This window comes from Rhinolophus sinicus, chromosome 1 (assembly GCF_057876585.1).
Source record: "Rhinolophus sinicus isolate RSI-liver-muscle chromosome 1, RSI-T2T, whole genome shotgun sequence".
Lineage (NCBI taxonomy): Eukaryota > Metazoa > Chordata > Mammalia > Chiroptera > Rhinolophidae > Rhinolophus > Rhinolophus sinicus.
In genome coordinates, this window is record NC_142501.1 from 11642076 (window position 1) to 11662523 (window position 20448).

General features: G+C 52.0%; 1 protein-coding gene across 2 annotated transcripts; it reads left to right on the forward strand.

The window, feature by feature from the left end:
- The first annotated feature begins 1472 nt into the window (after positions 1–1472).
- Positions 1473–19470, forward strand: LOC109439819 (cytokine receptor common subunit beta-like). 2 transcript variants are annotated; one of them, XM_074326333.2, is made up of 14 exons: positions 1473–1614; positions 6561–6751; positions 7710–7833; positions 9739–9929; positions 10427–10578; positions 10664–10832; positions 11424–11562; positions 11728–11885; positions 12948–13087; positions 14095–14254; positions 15343–15433; positions 15635–15692; positions 16484–16587; positions 17222–19470. In XM_074326333.2, the coding sequence occupies exons 2-14, from the start codon at positions 6676–6678 to the stop codon at positions 17994–17996; spliced, it is 2337 nt and encodes a 778-aa protein (XP_074182434.2). In that variant the 5' UTR covers positions 1473–1614; positions 6561–6675; the 3' UTR covers positions 17997–19470. The 2 variants fall into 2 exon arrangements, with proteins under 2 accessions (XP_074182434.2, XP_088652812.1); XM_088796686.1 differs by lacking the exons at positions 1473–1614; positions 6561–6751; positions 9739–9929 and having other exon boundaries at positions 7708–7833; positions 17222–18136.
- The last annotated feature ends 978 nt before the right edge of the window (positions 19471–20448 follow it).

The window sequence follows — 20448 nt, forward strand, 5'->3', positions numbered from 1 at the left end:
AGAGAAAATGCAGGACCCCAAGGGGGCTTCATTCCGTGTGCCCCCACCAAAGGCTGATCCCCAGTCCTGTCCTTGGGCGAGGACTTTCCCCACCAAGGAAAGAAGTGTTGTACACTCTTCCTGGCCAGGTGTGCCCTTACTGGCAAGAAGTAATCAAAGAACCGTCAGGAGAGAATGCCAGCAGTTACCCACTCTTTCCCTCTCCTCCTCCGTGCCCTTCTTCCCACCAGGAAAAAGGCAGGTACCACTGTCTGAATTCGGAGCAGCAGGACTCAGGGTGCCCATCCTTGGGGTCCACACACTACACTGAGCTCCATGTAGCACCAGGTGAGGGTCCCCAATTCGTGCGCCCAGTCCTGGGCCTGGCTGGATAGAACCCGAGAGAGAAAGGAGGGGGTGTGGGCTCTGGAGTCTCTGTCCTCAAGGAGTGACTCATTCGTTCATCCATTCGTCCATACATTCACTCATTCCACACAGGCTCGAGTACCACCTCAGTGCCAGGGCGTGTGTAGACAACCAAAGAAAGAGGTATTAACAGGTTGGGGGTGGACATGAAAACTGAGGACAGTGTGGGAAGGTGCAGGGCAGAAGAGGAACTAAGAGGAATAAACATAGTTGCGGGTTATCACATGGCAGGCATCATCTCATCGGATTCCTTCAAAACCTTTCTGAGGTTTGTAGATGACCATCTCCAAGTCACAAGGGAGGAGCTTGAGGTTCGGAGAAGCCACATGCAGGCAGTTTGCATAAACTCACTGTCTGAGTTTGCTGGGGCTGACATAACAAAATACCCTGGACTGTGTGGCTAAAACAGTAGAAATTCATTTTCTCATAGTCCTGGAGTTTTTTAGTCCCAGATGAAGGTGCTGGCCGATTCAGTTCCTGGTGAGATCTCTTCCTGGCTTGTAGACAGCCACCTTTTCCAGCCACCTTTTCCTTGTGTCCTCATGAAGTGGACAGAAGGGTAAGGGGAGGGAGAGAGGAAGGAAGCAGGGGAAGAAACGAGAGAGAGAGAGAGAGAGAGAGAGAGAGAGAGAGAGAGAGAGAGAGAGATTATTGCCTTTTCTTATAAAGACACTAATCCTATGGGATGAGGACGCCACTTTTATGACTCATTTAACTTTAATTACCTCCGGAAGGCCCTATCCTCAATACAGTTGCATTGGGGGTTAGAGTTTCACCATATAAATTTTTGGGGTCATGATTCAGTCTATAGCAACACTCACATGTGACTGTGAGCAATAGTGGAGGTGGGGGTCCAGCCCAGGTCCATGTGGCTCCCGGCTCTCACCTGCTCTGGTTATTGCAGCCACCTCCCCCTGCACCCCTTGGGGCATCAGGGAAGGCTGCGTGGAGGAACTTTGCACTTGAGCTGACAGAGGATGCGTGGGAGTTTACAGGGAGACAAAGTGGGGTAGAACTACTTCTGGCAGAAAGAAGATTTGCAAAATCATATCTTGGTGTCCACAGTTCTAAGAAGCTGGGTGATCTTGTGGAGTCACTTGTGCAGAAACCGGCCTGGGCATCACTTCCGCTTTCTGCTTCTCCATTTCCTAAAGAAACATAAATAAAAAGCATGAGAAACTCGCTGCCATCTGGAGACTCCAGCAGAAGGTTGGTCTGTGTGCCTGGCTTTTGGGGACAGGCTGATGGGTGAGATGGGGAGCCGGAGAATGTGGGGAGACTGGGATGGAAGGGACAGGGAGAGTCTGGGGGTGTTGAGTGGGCAGGTGTGTTCTGGGGACTTGGGGAGGTTAGGGCTTGGCCTCTCAGTCAGGTATTGGAATGAGAGGTTGGAGGAGACAGCTCAGGAGTCAGATATTTGTGTTCTGTCCCTTGCTTTGCCACTAAGGTGTTGCTGACAGGGAAAATAGTCCCTCTTAACTTTAGGCTTCTGTCTCCCCATCTTTAGAATAGAAGCATTGGAGCTGACAATCTCTGAGATCCCTTCTAGCTCTGACACATAGATTTAGAAGTGTGTGTTTGTGTGTTTGGGTGTATGGAGGTATCTGTGTATACTGGGGGGTGTGGAACAGAGAACAGGGATGCAGAAGGTGGAATTTTGAGATATGCTCTATTTAGGCTCAAAACTCAATGTGGCTTCATGAGCTCAATTTAGGAGTAGGGGAAGGTCATCCCTTGCCCAGAGTTGTATAAGGGCACTGACTCTCTTTGACTACCGCCCATTCCTTTCTCCCAAATGTAGTATATTGACCTTGTATCCTCTACCTTTGCTAAGTTCACTTGGTTGTCATAGCTTTTTATTTTTTGTAGATCCCTTAAAATTATCCGTGTACATAAGTATCATCTGTGAATAAAGATAGTTTTACTTTTTCCTTATTAATGTGTATCCATTTTACTTATTTTTCTTGATTTATTGCATTGGCTAAGATCTCCAGCAAAATGTCTAATAGCAGTGGTGAGAGTGGACATTCTTGCCTTGTCACTGATCTTAGGGGGAGAAATTGTAGCCATTTCATAAGTGCCCTTTATCAGGTTGATGAAATTATTTTGCAATCCTACTTTGCTGGCAGGATTTTTGTTTTTCTTTTTGTATCATGTATGGGTATTGAATTTTGTCAAATGCTTTTTTTGTGCATATTGAGATCATGTAATTTTTCTCCTTTAATCTGTTAACGTAGTAAATTACATTGGCTGCTTTTCAAATGACAAATCAACCTTGCATATCTGGTATAAACCCCATGTCGTCATGGTGTATTAGCTTCCTTATATATTGTCAAATTCAACTTGATAATATTGTTAAGGATTTTTGTGTCTGTGTTGATAAGAAGTATTGGTCTGTAATTTTATTTTCTTGTAGTATCTTTATCTGGTTTTGCTAAAAGGGTATTGATGACTTTATAAAATGAGTTGGGAAGTACTCCCTCCTCCAAGTTTGTGTAGAATTGACATTATTTATTAGAACTCATCAGTGAAGCCACCTGGGCCTGGCATTTTCTTTGTGACAGTGTTTTGAATTATAACTCCAACATTTTAAATAGATATAGGCTTATACAAATTTTATAATTCTTCTTGATTTAGTTTTGGTAATTTGTGTCTTTTAAGAATATTTTCCACTTTATCTAAGTTGACAAAAATAATGGCTTAATGTTGCTCATTATATTCTCTTATTATTCTTTTAATCTGTAGTGATGCCTCTGTTTCTTTCTTAATAGTGGTAATTTGTGTCTTCTCTCTCTCTCTCTCTCTTTTTTTCTTTTAGCCTAGCTAGACGTTTATAAACTTTATTGATTGAAAACAGCAAACAGCATTGGAATTGTCTCTAGTTATTCTTCTATTTCACTGATTTCTGCTCTTATTTCCACCTTTTACTTATTTGTGTGTAATTTGCTCTTTTTTTCTTGCTTCTTAAGTTGGAAGTTTAGATCAGTGATTTCATCTTTCTTCTTCTGTGATATAATTATTTAAAGCCATGTTTCCCTCTAAGTGTTGCTTTAACTGCATCTTACACATTTTGATATATTGCCTTTCACTTTCATTCAGTTAAAAATATTTCTGATTTCCCTTGTGATGCTTTCTTTGACCCAAGGGTTATTTAGAAAAGTCTAATTTCTAAATATTTGGGGATTTTCCAGGTATTTATCTCTAATTATTATTGACCTATGATTTGATTAGAAGACACTATGTATGATTCTAACTCTTTCAAGTTTATTAAGTTTAGTTTTTTGATATAGAATATAATACATCTTGGTGAATGACTTGAGAAAAACATTTATTCTTTTCTCGTTGGGTGGAGTATTTAGTAAATGTCAATTAGATCCAGCTTGTTGATAGCATTGTTTTAGTCTTATATATTTTAACTCATTGTTTTATTAATTATTGAGAGAAGTGTTGAAACCTCCTATCTACTCCTACAACTATCATTGTAGATTTGTCTGTTTCTCATTTCAGTTCTGTCAGTTTTTCCTTCGTGTATTTAAAATTTTCAAATGAAGAGTGTACTTATTTTGGTATTGTTATGTTTTCTTGGTGAATCGACCCCTTTAGCATTAGGAAATATCACTCATATTAAGAAATTTATTTATCTCACAAATATGTATTGAGCTTTGCTCTAGGTACTTGAGATGTATCAGTGAAAAGAGAAGATAAAACAGTCTTGGCCCTTACAGAACATGTGGAGGAGAGGAAGGTGATGGAAAGAAATGGAGCTAGTGGGGAGGAAGAAAAACAAATGCAAAAAAAAATTAAGAAAAGTATATTGTATAGTGTGTTAGACAATAATATGTACTATAAGGTGTAAGGGACACCAGAATTTGGAGGAAGGTGGAAGTGGGTCAAGGCATGTTTCATTGAGGAGGTGCTGTTTGAGCAGAGACTTGAAAGAGGCAAGGCAAGTAGGCACATATGTGGCTATCTAAAGGAAGAACCTTCCATTCAGGGGGAACAGCCAGTGCAAAGACTCTGAGGAAAGAACATGCCTGGAGTGTGTGAGGAACACCCAGAAGGCCAGTGGGGCTAGAGCACAGTGACTTAGGAGGGGAGTAGTAGGGAAGGAGATCAAAGAGGCAACAGGGGGCTAGATTTTATAAGCCACTGGAAGGACTTTGCTTTTACTCTAAGTAACAGGGGAACCATTGGATAGTTTTTATTGGCATCTGCTTATGGCTTCCATGAATAGATGATGAGGGGAGGCGAGGATGGAAACAGGGAAATCTCAGGAGGCTTTCTCACAATCCTAGATGAAATATGGTGGTGACTTGGGCCACCGTGTTGGCAGTGAGGGTGGTAAGAAGCGGTTGCTGGAGGGGGCAAAATCCTAATACGAGTAGACGTAAAGACAGAATGGATGGAGAGAAAGGTGGGTGCTGAGTGCAAAAAATCTGAAGGAGTTTTACTGCAAAGAAGACAAGAGAAATAACACGGAGATGGTAGAAGGAAATGGAACCGAGAAAAAGTGTTCTTTCAAAGAAGGAAGCAATTACAGCGTGTGGTGGTAGCTCACGGCAGTAATCCAACAATGAGGCTCAAACGGAAGCTCCGGGAGAGAGAAAGGAGGGAGGATTTGTGGAGCCGTGGCATTGAGTCGGCCAGCCTGGATGGAGCCTGTGCGTTAGCTGGGGAAGGTGGGTGGGTGGCGGCTTTGCAGAGCAGCATGGAGCGCGCATTGACGGCAGAAGGTAAGGGAAGTGTGTAGGTACAAGAGCTCATGATGGGAATCTGTGGGGCGGGATCTTTTGTTTTTTCCTGACCCATTTCCCCAGTGAGGGAGAAAGCAGGCGGAGGCTGAGAGTGGGAACAGGTACAGTGGGATTTTAGGTATAAGGGGAATAGAGAAGGTGCGAAATCACCTCCTAGGAGAAGGGGAATGGAGAGAGCCAAGGGCCTGGGGAAATGTCATGTGGGGTTGGGGAGCACTTCTGGATCATACTCAGGAACTTAAAGTGAGACTGGTTGGAGTGGTTTGGTTCAGCTGTGCGGGGGCAGCTGGGTGAAGAGTTAGAGTCAGTCAAGATTGCAGGTTTGCCTGGACGGAGAGAAAGGGGGAGAGAGTTGAGGATGGATGCTGATGGTGTACAAAAAGGACCATTTTCTGTACCTACACCTTGCCCCCTTGCAAACTCCCCCGCTGCCCCCTAGCAAACTCTATCTCAATGGGTCCTCCTTCCTACCCTCTTCCTGAGGAAGGAGATAACCTTACACCGAATTCTATATTAATCTTTCCCTAGTTTTTCCTTAAAGGTTTACCATGTATTGCTAAACAAGATGTTATTAATCTAAATCTGGAAAACTGCCAGGCAACCACAAACCTAGCTGATAGGGAAGGACTGGACTCCTTCTTTTGGGAAGAAGCTCCCAGGAGAAGCAGAGTCATCCCTGGGTCAGGGACCAGCTCAGCATCCTCCAGGTTTGTAAGAGATCTTGTGGGGCACTTAGTTCCTCTGCGGGGGTCCGCACGCCTCTGTGTGGGTGTGTGCTTATGTGTTTTGTAGGTTTTAGACATTTTGAGGAAGAAAAGAAGCCAAGACACCTGACTGCTCTTTTCATAGCATGTCAGGGAAGGCAAAAGGCTCAGCCTCCTGCACAGAAAAGGGAAGAGACAGGATGAAATGGGCAGGAGACACGGAGTCCACGGTGTTGGCTGAGTGTGGCTCAATGTGTGCATGTGTGTGCATGTGTGTGCGTGCCCGTGTGTGCACGCATGTGCGCATGTGTGTGTGTCTGCGCACACGCGCATCCATAGGATCAGGGAGATGAAAGTCTCCATCTGTTGGAGGTAGTTCCCCAAAACTTATCCACCAAAACCACTTAAAGAGCTTTATGCAAAGCACACGGGCAGTATTCCCATAGCAGACTTTGTGAACACACAGAATTCACTCCAATACCCTGGTGACCGCTATAAAGCTGCAGGTGAGCAGACCCCCCAGGCCAGGAGGAGAAGGCACTAACCCAGGGTCCCAGCTGAGGACACAGCAGGGACTGGAGCACAGGCCTCCTGCCTCTCTGGCATCAGAGCCTTCACTCCCTCACCACTGGCTGTGCCCATGGGAATGGAGAGAAAGGTGGGTGGCCTGACCCTCTTCCATATCTCCCCCCTCAAGCATTGAAGAAGGAACAGCAGTGGGTGGAAGACCACAAGAGCTGGTGAGATAGGCCTGGCCCCTGGCCCACAGCCAGAACCCTCTGCTGGCCCCTGCTCATCCAGCTGACCTGGACATGGCACTGACCCCATGGCTGCCCCCCGTAGCCCTGCTGGCCCTGTGCTGGGGGCCCAGTGTGGCAGGAGCCCAAGGTGAGCCCGACTGCTCTCTCCCCTTTCCTCCCCTTCCCTACCCACTCCTCACTGCTGGGCCCCCTGGGCCGGGCCAGCCCATCCCCAAAATATCCCCTGGGAAGCTCCCAGACCCTGGCAGCTCTGGCCTTGCCTCCCTCCCTTCCCTTTCCTCATTTCTTCTCTCTCCCTGCTCTTTCCTGGCTCCCCATCCCCCCTCCCACACTCCTGCTCATTCTCCTCAGGCCTCCTCTAGAGTCCTTGTCCTCTGTGTCCCTTCCTGCCCACATTTCTCAGTGTGTCATTCAAAGCCTTTGACCTCCAGGCCGGCCCTTCCAGCCTTTTCTCTGCCCCTCCTTCTCCCTCAAACGCTGCTCCTCTGACACTGGCCGTGACCAGTTCCCACCTCCCTGGGGCCCCTGGCCTGGGAGTCTCTCCCTGCTTCAGCCCCAGCAACCCCTTCGTGCTTGGAGGCCCAGCTGGGACGCTCCTGAGGCCCATGCACCCCCCTCCCCAAGGGCTCCCAGAGAACGTGACTTCTCTGATCACCATGGTGATGGTTCCCTTTTCCAACCATCAGGCCTGGCAGCTGACCAAGGACCAGGGTGGGGCGGTCCCAGAGCAGGGCTCTGCCCATCGCCTCTCAGGGGTACATTGGTGCCTCTCCTCCCAGGCTGCACCTGGGGGTCCAGGGCAGGGCCTGTGCCTGGGGCACATCCCTGTCCTGGGGTGGCAGGGCCCCTGTTCCAGGAGCAGGGCACGGCAGGGGCTCAGGAAACATACTGCGAATCAGCTAGAAGAGTGTGTGTCTCTCCAGACAGAGGGTCCACAGCCAGCACCCTCACGCCCTCAGGCCCCGGCCCGCCAGGAGCCTCTAAAGGATTCTGGGAGATTCCTCCCCAGTGCCAGGCAGCCAGGGGTGGTGACAGGGACACCTGGAGGGGAGAGGTGTGACCCCCTCCTGCCTCTCCCGGGTCAGGGACGGTCCCGATGCAGACCCTGCACTGCCATAACGACTACACCAGCCACATCACCTGCAGGTGGGCGGCCACCCAGGACGCCCAGCGGCTCATCAACGTGACCCTCCACCGCAGGCTCAATGAGTGAGTGACCCTGGGGCCCAGGGGCTGGACGGCAGGGAGGGCGTTGCTGTGTGGGGCTGTGCCTGCCGGGTGGGGCTGCATGGAGGACGGAGGATGGGGACTCTGCCAAGGGGCTCCTGCTCCGTCAGGTGACCTGCCAGGCCCGGGTGCTACTCTGTTTCCCTGAAATGAGACCTAGCTGGAAAGTCAGCTCTAGTGCATCTTTTGGAGCAAAAATTAATATAAGACCGGTATTACGTTTTATGTTATGTTATGTTTTATGTTATGTTATGTTATGTTATGTTATGTTATGTTATGTTATGTTATGTTATGTTATGTTATGTTATGTTATATAAAACCCGGTCTTATATTATAGTAAAATAAAACCGGGTCTTATAGTAATTTTTGCTCCAAAAGACGCGTTAGAGCTGATGGTCCTGCTAGGTCTTATTTTCGGGGAAACACAGTAGCGTCTGATGCCGGGGCTTCCAGGACGAGCGTTGCGTTAATGTTGTTGATGATGGTGATAATCTCCCCTTATTTTGTCACAACTTCACAAAATCGCCCCACACAAGTCCATCTTAGGTCATCCTCACTGAGAGGTGGGCAGGGAGGGCATAAGATGCCCAGTTCACAGATGAGGAAACCGAGACCTTGGAGCTGAGGTCCTTCCCCGGCCACACAGTGGCTAGCTCCCTGTGTGTGGCCTGCAGGCCTGGGCTCCAGCCCTCCCCGAGGCCCTGCCACCTCCAGAGTGAGGGGTTTGTCTTTGCTCCTTACGTGGTCTCTGGGACATATGCCATTTGGGCAGGTGCCTCACACCATGCTGGCGTCTTGTGAGAATGTAACTCACAGTAATAGAAATAATTACACAGCTGGTGTCACAGGTTTGGGGAGCCCTCTCAGGGGCTGCCCTAGGGAGGAGCCAGCTGTCACACCCACAGCATGGCCATTCAGCGCTGTCCTGCTCTCTGGGAGCCTCCGTCTTCCCTTCTCCACCCTCCTCACCACCACCCCACCTCCTACCCTTGGCTGTGACCTGCCTTCTCCTGCACTGGGACACCAGACTCCCCCGAAGAGAAGCCCCAGCCCCCTGCACGCTCTCCCTGCAGGCGCATAAGTCTGCAGCCTCCCTGGATCTGCCTGAGGGATTTCCTGTCCATCCAGTCTGAGGCTGCAGCCGGGGTCCCATCTGGTCTTGCTGCTCAAGGACATCGCTGCCACCATGGTCCCCATTCACCCTGTGCCATCGATGGGCCCTCTGGCAGGAGCATTCCCAGTCACTGAACCACGGGGCCCAACCCCCACTTACTTACAGAGACCAAGCAGGGCTGCAGCTCGTGGTGCCTCCTGCCCTGTGTCCTCCTCCTGGGGCCCATCCTCTGCCTCCCTTTGTGGGGACACTCCTCTACCTTTTCCCATCTACCCCCTTAATCCCACTCTGATAAGAATTTCACCTCTACCAGTCAAGTTCACCTGTGATCTCACGTTGCTAAACCTAAAGCTCGATCTTCAGCCTCTCTACCTGACTCGTTGGCCTCACCTGGCACCGGTGACCCACCGTTCCCACTTGACCTCCAGGACAGTCACTCCCACTTGTGCCTCTCTGGTCTCACACTCTGCCTCGGGACAAATGTCACATGCTCACATTGCCTTCCCCGGACACCCATGTCTGGTTGTACTCCACCTCCCCTTTCCCTGTGTACTTGTCTACATAAAGTTGCCTCCGTTTGACACACGACCTATTTTATTCAGTTGTTTCATGTGTGTCTCCCTCCGTCAAGATGTTTGCTCTGCATTATGCGTGTTTTGTTCACAGCCAGGCCCACTGGCCCCAGACAAAGCCTCACACAAGGGAACACCTATTAATGCTATGAATGTGTGATTCTTCTTTACTCTGGACTAACCCATGTCCTCTCCTGGCAGGGGCCCCCGGAAACCAGTGTCCTGTGACCTCAGTGACAACATGCTCTGGTCAGACTGCCCTTCTCTCCCCTGTGTGCCCAGAAAATGCGTCATTCCCCAAAAGTCTTTTACAAATACGGACAGAGATTACTTCTCATTCCGACCAGACAGGCCTCTGGACACCCAGCTCACCATTATTCCAAACCAGCACGGTGAGGCCTGGGGTCCCTGGCCAAGGATGGTCCCTGTGTGGACAGTGGGCCCCGGGGAGGCCTGAGACTGTAGGGAGAAGACATTTTTATGCTGCACGCTGAGAGGTGCCGGACTCTGGGCAGGTGGAAACCAGAAGGAGGAGGGTGGGGAGCACAGAGGGAGTCACATGAGCCACAGGGCCCTGTGCTGGCAGGAGGCCACGCAGGCTGCATCCTGGCAGTGGGGATGTGGGGACAGGGGGGCTGCATTTAGAGATTAATTGCCAGGGCCTTGTATCCAGCTTAGACTATATGTGCACAGCGACCCGCACAGCCTTATTCCCGGTCACACTGAATCCCCATGATTTGGCAGATGAAGGTCCTAAGGCCTCTAGAGGAGTGGGGTCTTGTCCAAGGTCACTCAGCTGGTCAGGGCACCGCTGGGCCTGGAACCCAAGAACGTCCACACAGAGGGCTCGCAGGCTCTTAACCAAGAACGTGACTTCCTCTCCCTGCAGTGCAGCCCCCCGCACCCCAGGACCTCCACGTCAGTGCTGCCGGGGACCAACTCCTGCTGACCTGGAGTGTGGCCCTCAGCGCTTCCCAGAACCAGTGGCTGTCAAACCTGCAGTTTGAGGTGGTCTACAGGCGGCTTCAGGACTCCTGGGAGGTAGGGACGTCAGCCCGCTCGGCCCAGAGCCCACAATGACCCGGCCCAGCGGGCACCTGCTCCAGCGATCACTCTCTCCCAACAGGATGCCCCCACGCTCTACACCACCGCTCCAAACGTCACCCTGGGGCAAAAGCAACTCATGCCCAGCAGCACCTACGTGGCCCGAGTGCGCACCCGGCTGGGCCCAGGCTCGGGGCTCTCAGGACGGCCCAGCCAGTGGAGCCCAGAGGTTCTCTGGGACTCCCCAGCAGGTAATGGACCCAGTGGGCTGATGGCCCTCTGTGGGGAGGGCAGCTCATTACAGCCTGGACACAAGGGGTCAGGGGCCCACACTGCGGATTCCTACACCCTTCTGTGCCATGTGTTTACAGTCGCCTCCCTGGGCCCCCACCCCCCCTCCACCACACTCCACCCCACTCCACCCCCGCCGCACCCCCCCACCCCTCGGTGACTCTGCAGAGGCAGCAGCAGCATCTTGCTCAGCCTGGACCCCAGGGCCTGCAAACTTTCTGGCCAGAAATAATTACAACGATCATCACAATGGTGGTACGAGCAGCTGTGTTTCATGAGCTGTACTACGTGCAGACAAACCACCATTCTTGTGTCAAGTCCCCCAACACTGACACTAGATGCTGATTGGTTTTACGTGGGGGGAAGGCAGTCCACAGATTCCACTCTCTGACCTGAGGTCACAGAGTGGGCAGGGTCAGGCTGAAGTTTAACCACTGGTCTTTGGGGCCCCAAAGCCCTTCATCTTTCGGTGCTGAATCTCATGCTGGGCAGCCACTGAGCTAGGGAACGAATGAAGGAGGGAATGAGTGAGGGACTGTCTCCATTTCCAGGGGACAAGGCCCTGCCCCAGAACCTCCAGTGCTTCTTCGACGGGGACACCGTGCTCAGCTGCTCCTGGGAAGTGAGGTCTGAGGTGACCAGCTCCATCTCCTTCACCCTCTTCTACAAGTCCCGCCCCCACGCTGAAGGGTGAGTGTCCCCTCTTCTGTGCCTCCCCTCCCCTAGGCACTGCCCTCTCCAGGCCACCAGTGCTTTGGGGACCCCCAGCCCCACAGTAGCTACAGCTCATCCCCAGGTCTCATCCCTCCTGTCGTCCCTGCCTCCCCCTGCCCTCACCTCTGCCGTGATCCTCAGGGAGCAAGAATGCTCCCCAGTGCTGATGGAGAAGGCGAGCGGCCCTTACGTCCGGCAGCGATGCCACATTCCCGTGCCCGACCCCTGGAACCACAGCCTGTACACCATCTCCGTTCGGCCAAAGGACGAAGAGAAATTGATAAAGAGCTCAGACAACAGTGAGTTTGCCCCCAGCCTTCTAAGGGGGATGCGGTCTCAGGATGGCAGTGTTTCACTGTGTAACCCCTATAACTCAGGGTTCCCTATGGCTCATGCTCACGTTTGTCACGTTCAACAAAACGCAGGCCAGTGAACAAAGTGAACAAAATAATTAGAATCTCTTCTTGAAGTTCTCAAGAAGCAATATTGCAACAATGACCTTGGCAAATAATATGAAGGAACGTGGAATTGATATCCCCGGGAGCACGTCCTCAACACCGTTTCCTCCATTCTTCTGGCTGCGCTCTCCTGTCCAGCGCTGCCACCTCTTCGCTAAAGCTCCTGCCGCCGGCCAGGCCCTCCCGGAACTCCCGCCAAATTCTCCTTCTAGTCCCTGATTGGGTTTTTCTCATTCCAGTTTCTAAAGTCCTCTTCTAATGCAGCTTTTCAGTCTTTAACAATTGACCCATGAGTTCCTTCATCAGCTGGGGACGAGGGTGTGTGAAAACAAGCTGCAGTTCCTTGCAGGGTGATAACCCTGGTTCCTGTTATGTAGCAAGGGCCCCGTGCGAAGGCTCCCCCACTTGATCAGGATGACCACGTCTCCCACCCAGTCTTTGCTGTGTGTCACAGGCAGCCAGCTTGGTGTCCTCAGCAAGGCACTTCATGGTTCTGGCTCAGATTCTCCGTCTGTAAAATGTGACAAGCTGACAGCACCTACGCTTAGGGTTGTTAGAATTCAGTGAACTAACCCATGCCGACTGACGTGGCTAGCAGAGCCTAGAGAGTCACTACTCCAGGATAGAGTCCATCATGGTGATTTTGTCTTCACGTAAACACTAGCAGTAACCCATCCTGTGGGTTGCAAGACTACAAAACAGGTGTAACTCAGTGTCAACCAAGAACAGGGCTGCTCAGGTCACAATGGATGACATAGTGAAGTGGGGTTAAGTCCCCGAAATGGGCGGGACCTGGGGCCCATGGCCAGGGGAGACAGCACCTGTGACCAGCATGGAACACAAGGAATGTTCCACGGGAGGGAAGTTTGGAACAATGTTCCCTGAAGATTTTGCTTCCTGCAGTCCACCTGGCTCCCCCGACACTCAACGTGACCAAGGGCAGAGACGGCTACAGCCTGAGCTGGGAGGTACAGGCAAAGTTCTTACGGCACATAAAGCACACCTTCCAGGTCCAGTACAAGCAGGACACAGCCTCATGGGAGGTGAGGGGTGTGGCCTGGCTGGGCTTGAGTGTGGGGGGTGTGGCCTGGCGGGGCTTGGGCTTGAGGGGTGGGAGTCTATATACAGGCGGGCACAGCCTGCCAAGGACCTGGCTTCACAGGTGACGAGTCAGGGACGCCACTGGGACTTGGTGATCATGACCTGTGTGGTCAGCAGGTCCCTGTCCCTTCCCTTGGTGAAGGAACCAAGGCTCAGCGGATGCTGTGACTCGGCCAAAATGAACACATGTAACTCAGAATTGCAAAGGGATCATAGATGGACGTTAGGGCAGGGAGGGCCGAGAGATGCTGGATGAAGGGCTTTCAAATGTCATAAAGGGGACATTACTTCGGAGGAATCTAACCCGGAATACAACTGTGCAGACGCTAGGAGCAGAACAGCTCCTGGTGAAACGGGCAGGGCTCCAGCGAGGGGCTCAGTCTCTGGATCCCACCCCTGGTCACCCTCTGATCTGTGTGTAGAACCTCAGGCTCTACAGAAATCAGACCAGAAACGGTGGAGCCAGCCCCTGACCCTCAGGCTGGAAATGGGGAAACTGAGGCCAGGAGAGGGTGGGTCAGTGGTGAGGCTGAAATTGGGCCACCTGCCTCCTGAACCCTTGTCTCAGAGTCTAGAGTCAGTCACCCTGCACCGCATTCCTGGGAGGGTCAGACTTGTGGTCCAGGCGGCCCCAAGGAGCTGGGAGGTGGAGGGGATCAAGGTGTGGGTGGGACATAGTGACCCTGTCAGGGCTTCTGGGCCTCAGTGTTGTCATAGGGGTGCCTGCAAGAGGTGTGATACCCGGTCCCATCCGGACTGCTCCCTGGTGTATGCCTAGGAAGGGTCCTCCATGGTGGGACTGCTCCTGTCTGAGACCTGGGGTCTGAGCGTAATCTGGGGCTGATGGGTAACAGACCTGGGTTTGAGGGGGGAGGGTTGCAGCTGTGCTGACATCAGCCTGAAAGTTGCCTCAGCCTCAGCACGCCTGCTGATACCCCTGCTCCCACAGGAGAGCAAGACGGAGTCCCTCGAGAACACACATATCATGTCGTTGCCACCTCTGGAGCCCTCCACCACGTACCAGGCGAGAGTGAGGGTCAGGACCCACGATGGCTACAATGGGATCTGGAGCGAGTGGAGTAAAGAGCGCTCCTGGGACACTGAGTGGGGTATGTCTCCCCGATCTCCACTCAACTCTCTTGCTATAGCCCAGCTGGGAAGGGACAGGGGTGATGTGGGCACAGAGATGTGGCCCCATCCCAGCACAGCATCCTTCCCTCCCATGTGTCACTAGTGACACCGGGTGTGCAACACAGACCTAAGGCAAGGTCTTGAGGGAGCAGAGAAGAGCAGGTCTCCTCAGCCGTCCTTCCTCAGACGGGACCTTAGCCCTCTATTAATATGACCATGGTTTGATAGCCTTTGTGGCGGCCACTACCCAGTGACCATCAGCCCAAATTTCCAGTTACCATGGTAGCAAACATCAGGAGCTACAGGAGGGGTCTGAGATGGGAAGGTTTTGGTTCGATTCTTAATCTTCCTCATTTCCCTGCACTTGCTCCTTTCATTTGTCCCTCACGTGTCACCACAGTGGCCACCAGGAGACAGTACAAGTCTGGGCTAGGAGGTAGTTGCAGAGAGAGAATGGAGGAGGTGTTGGCAGCAGGCGCCCCAGTCCCAGCAGCCTTCCCAGGGGACGAGCCCCAGGGAGATGGGCATGATGAAGCAGAAGGAAGAGCTGGCCTGCTGGGCCCGAGGGAAGAACACCAGGGCCTCTTGGAGGGGCCCAGCCTCTGAGGGGCTCCAGGCTGCCCAGCACGAAGGGTGGGGTCCTGAGAGGCCTTGGCACCAGCTGCTTCCTCCGCCAGCATGGTTTTGCCCATCTCTGCCTCTCCAATCCTCTCTGTTGCTCCAGGCCAAGCTTATATGCTGCCTCCTTCAGGAAGTCCCCCTAGTTTCCATGGGCTGCAGTCACTGTCTCCCCCAGGCACCTCCTGCTCCTGGAAAGGATCTACCCCACTGTTTCCTCTCCACACTCAAACATTGTGTGTGGGGTACAGACCGTGCCCTCTTCTTCAGGCCCCTGTCTGGCCCCTCTGTACCCTCCGAGGCAGTGAGCTTCTGGAGCACTGCATGTGCACAGAGCAGGCTGGGCTGGGGGGACACTGACCAGGCCGCACCCGCCCCCACCTCCTGAGCCTCCAGCCTGTCCCTCCCCAGGTGCTAACACTCATGTTTTCTCCCTGGCTGCCCGAAGTGCTGCCCACGTGGGTCCTGGGGCTCATCCTGGTGGTCACCACCCTCACCTTACTCCTGGCCCTCCAATTCTGTGGCACGTACGGGTACAGGTAAGGGGACTTCATGATGGGTGGGAGTACCCAGGACCCCAGGGGGACTTCTGGTCCCACATCTGCTCCCTCTGCCACCCAGTCCTTGCGGGTTCTTGGAAATCCTGCTCTCTCCCTGAGCCTCAGTTTCCCCTGTGTACACGAGCATGGGCAGCTGTCCTGAGGTCTCTGGCAGCTCTCAGCTCCCTGCTTTCTTTCCAGGCTGAACCGGAAGTGGGAGGAGAAAATCCCCAACCCCAGTAAGAGCCAACTGTTCCAGGTAGGATCTGGCTATGAGGGTGGTGGGTGGTCGGGGCTCCTGTCCTCCTGCACCCATGTCCCCATGCCCTGTCCTCTTCCCCTTCCTGGGGGCTTTGAGATTCAGCAACGGTGGCCAGGATGGGCTGGGAAGCTCTAAGAGTTGGGCCAGCACCTGCAAATTCAGCCCTGCAGACCCCGGGGCCCCACAGATGCAAAGATGCCCTGGCTGTCAGGGCCCACGTGGAGCAGGGGAGAGACTTGAGGAGGGTGGGGTGGTGGGAGGCACGTTGGTTCCCTGAGGACAGGACAGCAGAGCTGAGATTTGAGGGATCAGGGTGGTGCCAGGTGGGAAAAGTCACTGAGGGCAGAAGGCATGTGGGGGGGAGACATGACCCTTCATGAAGGGAACGGAGCAGATGTGCAATGAGGCTGGGGGCGCGGCACGTGCGCTGAGATGGCCACAGAGGGAAGGGAGCCCTTTGGTCAGGCAGGACCAGCTCTGCCTGTGGAGGGTCCCAAGGCCAGTGTGGGACGAGCAGGGGTCGAGCATGAAGGCAGCAACAACCCAGATGACAGGCTCACCGGGACAGGCTCCCTGTCCTCAGATGCTGGAGTGGAGGATCCCAGGGAAGCCCTGACCCTCTCTGGCGACCCCTTCCTGGTGTCACGAGGCTGCGGCCTGTCCTGAGCAGGCTGAGATTCCTCCCATGTCTGAGGGCTCACTGATCCCCTGTCAGCCCCACAGCCCTCACCCCACCGTCACTGTCTCCTGGCCCCACACTCACGGGCACAAATGTCCTTCCCCTCCAGAACGGGAGTGTGGGGCTCTGGCTCCCAGACAGCATGGCGGCCCTCACCAGCAGGAGGCCCTCACAGAAGGGACCATGGGGCAGCGGCTTCCCTGGGCTGGAGAGGTGAGTGTCTGGGTCTTGCTCCCTGGGAGGTGGCAGGGTGGCTCGGTGGAGATGGCCTCTGGCCTGTGACTCAGTATGAAGGGATCCATGAGGTGGCTTGCCCTAACGCAAGGGGCTCCCATTTGGACATGGGGAAGACCTTCCTGATTCCCAGGTGTGCAAGGGCCATAGCTCAGATTTGAGCAGAGGCGGGAGACTGGAGCTGATGAGCTCTCGGGCCCTGCTGCCTCTCAGGGTGGCTGCGGGGCTGCACACTCTCATGGTTAGCTCTTGTGCCATCGGCTCACCACGAGCCTTCAGAAGAGGGGACTGTATCCTGGGGGACTTGGGGAACGAGGGAATGACTGAGCATGCACAGGCTGGGCACATGTGAAGGAGCAGGGGCTGAGCGGCCATACTGGGCAGAGGAAGACCTTGAACAAGACCGTGGGGGCTGGAAGGCAGCCCCACAGGAGACAGAAGGAAAGTGCGGTTGTCTGCTCTGGGCCTGCACACCAACGTGCCCTGCTCTGTGCTCTCTGTGAGCTGGTGGGCTCAGGCGCCTGTAGAGGCCCCTGCTTTACAGCCCCTGGTGCCTGAGCTGAGTTATCTGCCCAAGGTTGTCCCAACATGTCTGTACCTATTCTCCCCACAGGGTGTCCCATGTAGACTACGGGCAGTGTGAGGTGTCCCCTCTCACCACAGAGGACCTGAAATGTGCCCATGACTCACCGTCGGAGCCTGACCCAGCACTGGCTGCCTCGGACCTCCCCACGGAGCCGCCCCCCAGCCCCCAGCCCTGCCTGTCAGCTCCGTCAAGCAGGCCTGAGAGCCAGGTTTCTGGCTTCGACTTCAATGGCCCCTACCTGGGGCCACCCCACAGCCTCTCCCTGCCTGACCTCGTGGGCCAGGAGGCTTCCACACAGATGAGCATGAGTCTGAAGCCGCTGCCTCCAGGGTCCCTAGAGTACATGTTCCTGCCTGCAGCGGGGCAGGTGCAGCTGGTCCCACTAGCCCAGGTGATGAAACAAGGCCAGGCCGCAGGTGTGGAGAGGAAGCCCTGCCCAGAGGCTAAGGGCAGCCCTTCCCTGGAATCAGAGGCAGGCCCTGCCCCTCCTGCTCCTGGGCCGATGGTGGGTGGTCAGGACCCGGACAGCCCCATAGCTCTGCCCACTGCCTCTGGGGGCCCTGAGGACAGCATCGTGCCATCTGGTTATGTCACCACTGCAGACTTGGCACTCATTCCACTCAAAGGGGCATCGTCTGCTTCGCGCGTTTCCCCTCTGGGCCTCCCCTCATTCCAGAATCACTGCCTCCCTCCTGGAGTCACAAGTGCCCACCCTGAAGTCCCAGCCCCCGTGAAATCAGTGGATCTCCCTCAAAGCACAGGCCAGTCCCCCAACTCTCCTCTGGGCAGCCTTGCTGCCTGAACTTAGGGGAGCCCCAAGGAGATGTGACCCCATCCTCCTGATACACTGAGGGGCTCCTGGTCCTTAGCAGGTGGGTGATTATTGTCTCCTCTCCCCGGGACATGTTCTCACTCCTGGAAGGTGGTGCTCAGATTATAATATCCTGGCCAAGTGCCTTTGCCAGTCCAATGTGAAGGAGCAGGTACAACCCTGCTTTTCAGCAAGGAAGCCACTGTAGGAGCAACACCACCCAGGAATGACCTCAGGCCTGGACAGGTGTGGCCACTCCCCCGGCTCATCTGAGTCTCTGGAGTCTGCGTTCTCGCTCTGATCCATCCCCTGGCTCCTGCCCTGGATCTATATAACTCACTTGTTAATTACTGTTTTCATATAAGTTCTTTCCAGAGGCAGTAGAGTGAAGACAGTAATATCTCCAATTCTATAGCTAGAGTGTGTGGGTTCCCTATCTTTAGGAAAGTTCCCAACCCCTCTGTGTCTCTGTTTTCTCATCTGCAAAATGGGATGATAATCGTGCCTATCTTGTAAAGTGGCCAGGAGGACTAGGAGAGTAAAGTGCCTGGCATAAATTTATATGCTATTTGTCAGCTCATATAATTCCTCTCATTCATTTACACATTTATTGAATATCTGCTGTGTGCCTTGTACTTGGCCTAGCCCCTTGCATCCTTATAAATTTATTTTATTTATATGATTTTCCAAATACGAGTATGAAACAAATGCATTAAATTTTCCAACTGGGGTTTCAGTTTTATCAAATTCTCTCATATTTATAAGGATTTGCCTGATGGATTGTCCTATGCTGTTAGATTTTAAAAGGTTTGTGATCATTATATCTTCAAGGATTGTTATTTTGTTGTGGTTGTAAATATCCTTCTTTGTCCTATTTAATACACTTGGCCTTAAATGTTGTTTAATCTGATATTAATAGTGCTCCCTGCGCTGTGGTGGTGTTATCATTATTAGCATTTGCCTAATATGTCTTTTCCATCCCATTATTTTCAACTTTCAAGTCCTTTGTTTGGGGTGTTGTGGAGACAGAGTCCCAGAGAGCAGTTTCCAGGCTCTCGGCCTCACATGGAAAGGTGCTGGCTCAGTTATTAGATGGCCACCAGCTGTTACTTAGCCATTAGCCACTAATATAACTGCTGTGGCTACACTAGGGAGTTGGTTGGTTGGCAGAGAAGCGGACGGCAGATTGCGGATCGTGTGGATCCTGCTTCCTGTGTCTCCAACCCAGCCACCAATGAGACTATAGTAGTATGAACCCCCATCCATGGCTCCGTGGGTGTTCCTTTTTGGCCTCGTGATATCCTGCGTTCTTGTGTGGGGAGTGGGACCAGAGACCCCGCATGACAGTCATGTATCTTGAAAACAGACTAGAGTTGCATTAAAAACTATTTGATCAGATCTGAGAATCCTTGTCTTAGTGGCTCTGTTTGCTTTTATTGTGATAATAAATAGATATTTGCTTTTGTTTCTTCTTTTTCATTTTCATTGCTTCCGATACATTAACATACTTTTTAAAATATTGGCTTTATTTTACAGAAGTAACACATAAACATAAAAAAGTCAGTTTGAAAGTATGGAGACTAAAAATGTCCCAATTCTCCCCTCACTAGATGGAAAAACCCCTCTTGTGGGTTGTTGCGTGTTCTTGAAAGTTTTTCCTCTTGCATTTATAAACTGGAGCTTAGATTGATTACTTCCCTCCAGCCCTCTACAACAGGTGATCTACTGAAAACACTGTTCCAGGCCTTACTTTTTAAAACTCATGTATCTTGGAGCTCTTTCCAATAATATTCTTTCTTTTCATTGGCTACATGATATTACACCATACACATCTCTTCCTATCCGAGGCAATAGTTAAGGGACTATACTATTGCTCTTCCTATGGTTTCTCTTTCTGGAAGGCAGACAATACTGTTATAAACATCTATGCACCTATATTTTTGGGTGTGTATCCCAAATATTTTTACAAACAAAATTGCAAGGTCAAAAGTTATGCATGTTCCATTTTGCTTGATATTGTCTAATAAACTACTTCTCACTAAAAGCGTATAGGAGTACCTGGTCAAGAGAATGAAAAGGCAAGCCACAGCATGGGAGAAAATATTTGAAAAAGACACATCTGATAAAAAAATAATTACTATTCAAAATTTTCAAAGAACTCTTTTTTTTTAAATTAAAGTTTATTGGGGTCACAATTGTTAGTAAGTTACATAGATTTCAGGTGTACAATTCTGTATTACATCATCTATAAATCCCATTGTGTGTTCACCACCCAGAGTCAGTTCTCCTTCCATCACCCTATATTTGATTCCCCTTACCCTCATCTACCACCCCCTCCCCCCTTACCCTCTGGTAACCACTAAACTATTGTCTGTGTCTATGAGTTTTTGTTTCTCATTTGTTTGTCTTGTTCTTTTGTTGTTTTTGGTATATATACCACATA

Excerpts from the sequence above, each read along its gene's own strand:
- LOC109439819 (XM_074326333.2), top strand. The coding sequence starts at position 6,676 with ATGGCACTGACCCCATGGCTGCCCCCCGTAGCCCTGCTGGCCCTGTGC. Across the intron at positions 11,563-11,727 it reads TCCCGCCCCCACGCTGAAGG|GGAGCAAGAATGCTCCCCAG; the intron begins GTGAGTGTCCCC and ends CGTGATCCTCAG. Across the intron at positions 15,693-16,483 it reads GTAAGAGCCAACTGTTCCAG|AACGGGAGTGTGGGGCTCTG; the intron begins GTAGGATCTGGC and ends CTTCCCCTCCAG.